We start from the raw sequence: 8,864 nt of genomic DNA on the forward strand, positions 1-8,864 counted from the left end.
AAAAAAAAAAAAGATTTTATTTATTTGACAGACAGATCACAAGCAGGCAGAGGCAGGCAGAGAGAGGAGGAAGCAGGCTCCCCGCTGAGCAGAGAGCCCGATGTGGGGCTCGATCCCAGGACCCTGAGACCATGACCCGAACCGAAGGCAGAGGCTTTAACCCACTGAGCCACCCAGGCACCCCGAGAAGCTAGTTTTAAAAATCAGAATTATTATACCCCTTAGTTTCAGATGTTGAGAATTAAATGGAATTTAACAGTTAGACATTCAAAAATATAAAAATATTTTAATTCTTTTTGATTTACATCTATGTCAAGTATAAAACCCCACCTGAATTTCTGCCTCTTAGTAAAGGCAGTATCTGAAAATGTATACCAATCACAGGAATAGCAGTGTTTAATCCTACCTGAAAAAGATCCAAAAGAGGCTTCCAAGAGAGCATTAAGACTGCTGCTCTGTTGATGGTTTTGGGAATTTCAGAATAAAACAGTGTATTTTCTCTGTTCTCACCAGACATAGCTGTAAGAGAAAATAGTTATTTAAAAATTATTTTCAAATAGCAATCTACTTCAATTACAGTCTAAGTAGGTACATAAATCTTTTTTAAAAAGATTTATTTATCCATTTTTACAGAGAGACAGAGGGCATGAGTGGGGGGGTGGGTAGAGGGAGGAGAGAATCCTCAAGCAGACTCTGCACACAGTGTGTGGAGCTCAACATGTAGCTCAATCCCAGGACCCCAAGATCATGACCTGTGCCGAAATCTACAGCTGGCTGCTTAACCGACTGAGCCACCTAGGTGCCACATAACGCACTCTACAGGAAGGTTAACAAGTAGGAGATGTACATGCCATTTGTCATGAAAATTTTCTTCAATAAAAACCCAGGTTTCACAGAAAAACGCTCAGGTTTCATTTCAGATCTTGGTCCCTCTCAAAACAAACATAAAAGTGTTAAGATGATATAAGGACAATTGTCATTTTTAGTTTTTTGAAAATTGTTAAGTCTCTTACAAGTTTGCAATAGATTTATGAAATTTCAAATGGGGTGCTTTGTGGCAACAGCAGATGACTAAGTTTCTTTTTTTTTTTTTCCAGAAGCTTTTAAACTACTTATTTAGAAGTATATATAGGTCTAACTGAATTCTAATTTTTCTTCATTATAAATGTCCTATAACCATAGTCTGAAATAAATTTCAGCTGAAAGTATATTCATTAAAACAATAAAAAATTCTGGTATGTGATTTGCTAAAAAATCTCTTTGTCCTTTATTGGCGAAGGGGTGAAGTAAATAGGCCTGTACTAAGTAGAAACCAGGCCTATTCTATGAAATCATGCAGTAATTGAATGTGAATATCACAGCAGTGTAGAGTGAGCTACATAAAGAGAAGTAATACAAACTATGATTATGAAGATGTGAACCAAAGAAAACTTGAAGTAAAACAAAGCCCTTCTTCAATAAAAGGTGCTAGAATGGTATGATTTCCCAAAAAACTAGGGAAAGGTGAAGGAAGGAGAAAATAAATCACAAAGGAAGAACAAGGAACTCTCTTGGATAGAACTGATCTTCAGCATAGTGTTTCTGATAATGGCAGAGAAGGTAGTCTGTGGAAGGGCATGGTAACTTCCATGTTAGCCCTTGCAGAGGCTGGGGATGAGCCCCCAAATATTCACATCTTCCTTTATTTTCCTAAACTGTTCTTAAACTTTCTTAGTTTGTATTGCCTTTGGAGTAAAAGTTAGATATGAGCTGGAATGCACTTTAGCATTTGCCTTTGTCTTAAATCTATTCTGTACATTCCAGAGTTATTGTGTTATAGAATTGTCAGGACTGCAGTCACCTATCTATACCACTCATAATTTAACAGAATGTGAACATATCCTCCTTAAGCCTTGTCCTTCTAAGAATCCTCAGTCCTCAAATATGAAAAAACTGATTCTCATCTATTTTTCAAATGAGAGCTATTCCCCACAATCATTTTAGTTGCCCCTATTAAAACTGCTCCTTGCTCTATAACATCCTCCCTGGCTCCGTACATGCCCAATAAAAACTTCAAGACATTCTAGGTATGCACACATCAGTTCTATGTACGCACAAAACAAACTTTTCCCATTATTTCTCTCCCGATGACACAATGGAACACACTTTTTGGTGTTCACAATATATGAAAAAATTTTTAAACAAATGGGGTGCCTGGGCAGTCCAGTCAGTTAAGGCCCTGACTGTTGATTTCAGCTCCGATCATGATCTCAGGGTGGTGAGATCAATCCACCCTCAGGGGGGAGGCTGCTTCTCTCCTTCTCCCTCTCCCTCTGCCCCTCCCTCTACTCTCACGCTCTTATCGTGCACACACACCTACTCTCTCTTTCAAATAAATCAATAAACCTTAAAAAAATATTTTTGAACAATGGATTTATAGAAAGTATTAACTTCAGAGGAATAGAAAAGATTTGAACAAATGAAAAGGCATACCACTATCTTGAAAAGTTCAATATTTTGAAGATTGTCAACTTTCCCTAACTTCTCCAATAAATACAATGTAATCCTACAACAGTATAACTAACATCAGGAGAAAGAAGCTATACAAGCTAATTTTAAGTTCTCATAGAAAAACAACCAAACAAAAATAATCAAGAAAAATGTGATGAAAGGTAACTAGTGCTATCAAGTAGTAAAACATACAGAGTAAGGGTAACAGAAGTAGCAGCAGCACAGTATAAGTACTTCATTTAATAGAGCAATGGAGGGGCGCCTGGGTGGCTCAGTGGGTTAAAGCCTCTGCCTTCGGCTCAGGTCATGATCCCAGGGTCCTGCTTCCTCCTCTCTCTGCCTACCTCTCTGCCTACTTGTGATCTCTGTCTGTCAAATAAATAAATAAAATCTTTAAAAAAAGAGAGAAATATATACAAATGTCTTTTAAACATGTGAACATGCTCAACCTCACTTGAAATTATAGTGATTAACCTTGTTGGAAGGATAATTTCGCAGTATGAACCAAAATTCAGAATATACACACCTTTTATCTCAGCAGTTCCACTCTTTGGAATTAGTCCTATACGTAAATTCACAAATTCAAAATGATCCAATACAGTGCTATTTATCGCCTCATCTTTTGCAACAGGATAACAGAAAAACCTAAATGCCCCTTATTAGAGGCATCGTTAAGTAAATATGGCACAATTATATAATGGAATAATCTAAGTGGTTAAGAAAGTGCATCTGTAATTACCGACATGGACTAATGCAGAGTATTCCTAAAAACATACGTATGTAGATGAATGAAATAACTTCGGAAGAAAGGAATAAACCTATTTTTAAAAATGTAATAAACAAAGGGCACCTGGGTGCCTTAGTTGGTTAAGAGGCCAACTCTTGATTCTGGCTCTGGTCATGATCTCAGGGTTGTGAGACTGAGTTCGTCCTTGAGTCTGGACAGGCTCAACGTGGAGTCTTCTTGTCCCTCTCCCTCCCCTTCCGCCCTTCCCCCTGCTCACGCTCCCTTGCATGCTCTCTTGCACAGTGAGCTCTTTCTCTCTAAAATAAATAAACAAAATCTTTAGGAAAAATTTAATAAAGAAAGAACTAAGTCAGTGGCATAATATATTTAATTTAGACAGATCTTAAACCTGGAGTGAATAGGCTCAGGAAAAAGACACCCAAACCAACCTTGGTTGAAAAAAATGAGAACAGCAATGGTCGAGAGTGATTTTATTGTTTGTGTTCTTCATCTGACCGTTGCTAAGGAAAGGTGTTTTGTTCCTTTAAGGGAACATCACTGATTCATTATTTATTCCCCAAAATTGGGAGTGCCAATTGTATCTAGATTTTGAAATAAGAAAGCATTTCCTCAAAGAAACTATAACCTCATACTCACCAAGGTAATATATCCTGTCTGAATGAGGCCCATCTGGATCATTCCTCTTCACAAACATAAAATCATGTGGTGCCTTAGCCATCATGTACCCATGGTATTTTCTGGTATCAGCAAGGAGCTTTTTAAGCTGACTCCAGGAATATCGCTCGACGTAAAATGGCTCCAATTTAGGCTGATCCTGTGATTCAATATTCTCCTCACAATCTGCAGTTTCAAAGATCTCAACACCCAGCTGTTCTGTTTCCATCGCTGCTGCCATGTTGCATTTTCCTAGAAAAATAAGGCACATGAAGTTGTTCACAGGTCTGCCTTCTTTTATATTAATGGGCATGACAGTCTGATAGTGCTTCCCCCACCAAAGGGGCAAGAAAAAAAAATGTTCTTCAGCACAGTTGCAATAAAACCTAATAAGAAAAGTAATAGCTCCACCTTCTCTGTGTTCAGTTTAAAAAGGAGATTTTTTTTTTTTTTTAATTGAGGTCATGTCTATTTCACTGTGACTATAAATCCCTTTAGGAACTTTTATAAAAGGCTGTCCTTACATATCTCTTGCCAAAAATTCCTTTTTTCTTTCCCACACTGGAAAGAAACAGGCCATATGCCAGTTGGCTGCTATGCTCCATCCAAGAGCATGCCAATAGTGAATCTAAATGCGCTCAAGGAGTGAAGTGTTTTTGCACTTAAAAAAGTAACACGTTTGATAAATGTTGACTTCAGTTACAGAAATAATCACAAGCAATTAGAACAGTAATAAAATTGCAGCAAACAATGAACTTGTAATAAGCTTCCCAGGGCACTTACCAAGATAATATAAATACTGTTTCTGTTTAAGTGGAACTCCAAACAACAAAAGATATAACTGCGTAATACATTTTTCTTTGGTTTCTGCTCTTGCTAGATATCACTATCTTTTGACTACTTTTGGTAACTATAAATAATTTATTTAACTATTATTGCAAATTATATAACTTTTAATTTCATGATTAAATGGGAGAAAAAAGATACTATCTTCAAACAGCTTTAATTGGGTGAAGTTTATGCAAAAAGCATTTAATGTTTGGGGCGCCTGGGTGGCTCAGTGGGTTAAAGCCTCTGCCTTCAGCTCAGGTCATGATCCCAGGGTCCTGGGACTGAGCCCAGCATCGGGCTCTCTGCTCCGCAGGGTGCCTGCTTCCTCCTCTCTTTCTCTGCCTCTCTGCCTACTTGTGATCTGTCTGTCAAATAAATAAATAAAATCTTAAAAAAAAAAAAAAAGCATTTAATGTTTGTACTACTGATATCTGATAAAAATCTGAACCCAATTTCCCAGTTCAACCCCAAAACAGTGTCAATATTTCATCTACTAATGATATTTCTTGTCACTTTACAAATTCAGAAAAGGATGTATTTTCTTTTGTCTATTTCAATATTTAAACAACATCTCAGCATTTAAAGCAGCGATGTATCAGAAAAAATAAAAAGCACTCTTATGACAAGACACTGTGTGAGATTCTGAAATGCGTTATTTGTGAAACTACCAAAAAGAAGCAACACAAACAAAAATTCTGAAGCAATCTGTGGATTTGGGAGAGAAACAGGTTACATTTATGTAACTACCTCTAGAACAATAATCAATGCATGGTTGTATATTTAATATGATGTCGTTTTTTAAAGCTCAATTTCCCAGGTTAACAAGAGTCCACAGTAACTACCAACCACAGAGAAAGAGTAATTAGCAGGTGGGGGTTGCGAATTAAGTCCACCAGGCAAGCACTATGGCATGCAAAATGAACTGAACTGTGTGACTAGGACAGTGTCTTTTTTTATGCTACAGTGAATCATACTATCAGTTTCAATGTAACAGTAGCAAAAGTGACCAGAAAACCCATTCAAGAATTATATTAGGGGGCGCCTGGGTGGCTCAGTGGGTTAAGCCGCTGCCTTCGGCTCAGGTCATGATCTCAGGGTCCTGGGATCGAGTCCCGCATCGGGCTTTCTGCTCAGCAGGGAGTCTGCTTCCCTCTTTCTCTCTCTGCCTGCCTCTCAGTCTACTTGTGATTTCTCTCTGTCAAATAAATAAATAAAATCTTTAAAAAAAAAAAAAAAAAGAATTATATTAGGTATCCAACCTGTAACATTACTATAATTGGGCATTTATCTCCAAGGACCAAAATCCAAATAGCTCAGCAGAGAAAAAGTCATTTGGCTCAACTGCTACTTAGCACACTGATAGTAAGTGGCAGTATAGGACATGGGGACCTGCCCATCTAAAAGCCAATGGGAGGCCTACTTGCTATCAAATATGTCAGTGGATCTAGTTTGATTTCTAACAGAATTAGAGACAACTGAGAGAAAAAGCTATGCAAGCCATACTCATTATCCTCACCTCCCTATTTGTTAAATTTGGAACTTCATGTCCAAACCACTGCTCACAAGAATAAGGCTACGGAATATAACCAGGAAGCTCGGCAGGCAGATTTCACAAGGCTTACTGCCCAGCTTCCTGAGTCACCATCAACTTGACATCTCTCCCATGTGAAAACTGCATTAGCTCGTACTCATTAATAGCCAATTACCTGCTCTCCCTAAACGGTACTAGGTCTTTGGACTATTTCTGTCTCTCTCCACACATACATATAAAATTTAACGGTTCAAATGACATTCTACTATTCTACTTATAGTAAATGAATATTCCACGTTTTCTAGGATATTTTAGTAATTTACACAAATGTGTAACAAAATCATTTAAGTTCCAGGATTTCCATAGCACCACATATTCAAATACATTAACAAAGTTCTAATTTCAAAAATTAGAAGAGAATCAGCATACATTTTCAGCACAGTGCATGTGTCACTGCCCCACCTACCTCTTCACTTAAGGCCCTTCCCTCGTGCCTACCTGATTGTATTTTCATCTGCTCAGATCTCTTCCACATTCAAAGAGACCTTTTTTCAAGTGACTCAACTTCAAGCACAGATCCCTCTGCTCATCTTGCTCTCTTCTCACAGGAGTCTTTCCTTTTCTCACCATCCAATCCTGCTCACCAGGATAATGAAATAAGATATAAGGCTGTTGATCATTATTGAAATGGATCATATGAGGCCAAAAAGAGTAAATCTAAAGTCCCAAATAGATATTAACACTAGTATAGAAATATTCTTCTTGGTGTAATATATAATGCCTGAATTATTTTGTATCTGTACTTTAGATTATTAAAATTATTTATTTTTTAAATCCCAGAAATGTATACCCTAAATTTACTCAAAAGGATATCCTGACAATAGTGTAAATCCTGACATCCAGACGTACATTAAAAGGAAAATTACAGAACTTTACAAAGTATAAAAGGCACACAAATGTGAGGTTACTCAGGTGGGTACTGCAAATCCTCAAAAATGACAGATGATTGATTACTAACATTTATTTCTGTGTGCTTGGTCCTGTTCCTGCTTTTACATTAGTAATACATTTGTATTATTTTACATAATACATATTGAGCTGGTTGGAGACAGAGTAGACTCAAGAGAACAATCAAAAGGAACTATAAAACAAGCCATTTTCACGGAAAGGTAATTAACTTGCATTTAATCATTTTTTTCCTAAGACCAAGAATGTGCTATCCATTTTAAGTGCATCCCACTTTTGCTCCTCTCCTTTTTAGCTGTAGTCTGAAAATAATTGAATTAGGTAACTTTTCCATAAAAGGAAGCATTAAGTTGTTGGAATTCTGGCTTAGTAAAAGAAAAAAAAGGGGGGGGGGTCTGTGATTACACTTGTTACTTCGTTATCAGCTTTAATTCTGGGCTCTCATAGCCCAAGTAGGTGATGGAGAGAGATGTGGAGAGAAAAGCTCAGGGGCAAATGGAGGGAAGACAGTGGTTATGCTAAAAACAACGCTACGATGTCAAGACACTGTCCCATGCACTAAGCCCCTCACTCAGAGAAGACCATCTTGGTTACAGGATAGCTTCAGAACTCCCAAATCTGGACATACTCAACTGCCATTCTTATTTTTAATCCAAGAGCCAAGCAGTCATTCAGTTGGAACACCCCACGCCTCACTGAAGCCTAGCTATTTCACTCTTCAGGGTTCATAGCTAGTTGAGAGGTTCATTATCACTAACTGGGGCAAAGATCTTGAAAGCTATGAATGGGGAAGAAGATAGGTCTAACAGAGAATGTTGAGAATGAGGGGAGGCCAAGTCTTACAAGTCTCAGGAGAAGTGTGTGTGGGGAAAGGTGGGGTGGGAGAAAGAAATGTATCTATCCTGCCCCCCCCGGGGGGGGGGGGTAGAATGAGAAGGGGCCGGTGAGCAGGGAGGGAATCGACCTAGAGTAAGGCAGGAGGAAGGAAAAGAACACCGGCTGGGAAATCAGAAAAATCTCAGTCCGAATCCGATCCGCCACAGTCGAACTTGAGGCAGATCCCTTCTGCTCTGCGGGCTTCCGTTTCCTCATCTGCAAGCCCGGGCAATACCCGGCTCCCAACCCCAGCGAGGCTCAATTAACATAACGGACGTGGAAGTCCGGAGGCCAGCACCCAGCGCTCAGGGGGCGCCCAGTGAACGTTGGTGGACTCGGAATCTCGGAGCCTCGGCTTCCTCTTCCGGCAAGCGGAGGCCCCGCCACCAGCTCGGACCCGCGCAGGGCGGCGCGCCGGGTAAACCGCAGAGCGGGCTAACCCGGAGAGCGCGCCGGGCGGCTCCTCCGTGAGGCGGAGCGGGGCGGCCGGGCTGGGGCCCAGGCCTCGCGGGCGAAGGGGAAGGAGAGGGGGCGGATACTGCACCTTCCCCCCCGGCCCCGCCCGGAGCGTCCCGACGCGTGCTACGGAGCGGGCCTGCGCCGCTTCATGCCGCGCCGCCTCCACTCCCGACCCCGCTGCGGCGGCTTCCTCGGGCGACCGAGCCGGTGGTAACCCAGGCGCAGAACACGGCACTTAAAGGCGGCGGCAGCGGCGGCGGCGGCGGCGGCGGCGGCTGCGCTCCGACACTTCCGGTTCCTCGCGCCCCG

General features: G+C 40.5%; 1 protein-coding gene across 2 annotated transcripts in view; it reads right to left on the bottom strand.

Annotated features, from left to right (window-relative positions):
• The window catches only part of DPP8 (dipeptidyl peptidase 8), a 65,336-nt gene extending 56,472 nt beyond the window's left edge, over positions 1 to 8,864 (bottom strand). For both annotated transcript variants that reach the window (XM_059372284.1, XM_059372285.1), the window contains exons 1-4: positions 8,641 to 8,864; positions 6,753 to 6,890; positions 3,875 to 4,144; positions 407 to 519 (exon numbers count right to left, since the gene is read on the bottom strand). In XM_059372284.1, the coding sequence (XP_059228267.1) occupies positions 407 to 519; positions 3,875 to 4,144; positions 6,753 to 6,789 (420 nt within the window). In that variant the 5' untranslated portion in view covers positions 6,790 to 6,890; positions 8,641 to 8,864. The remainder of the gene's footprint in view (positions 1 to 406; positions 520 to 3,874; positions 4,145 to 6,752; positions 6,891 to 8,640) is intronic.

Source organism: Mustela nigripes, chromosome 13 (genome assembly GCF_022355385.1).
Source record: "Mustela nigripes isolate SB6536 chromosome 13, MUSNIG.SB6536, whole genome shotgun sequence".
In the NCBI taxonomy this organism is placed as follows: Eukaryota; Metazoa; Chordata; class Mammalia; order Carnivora; family Mustelidae; genus Mustela; species Mustela nigripes.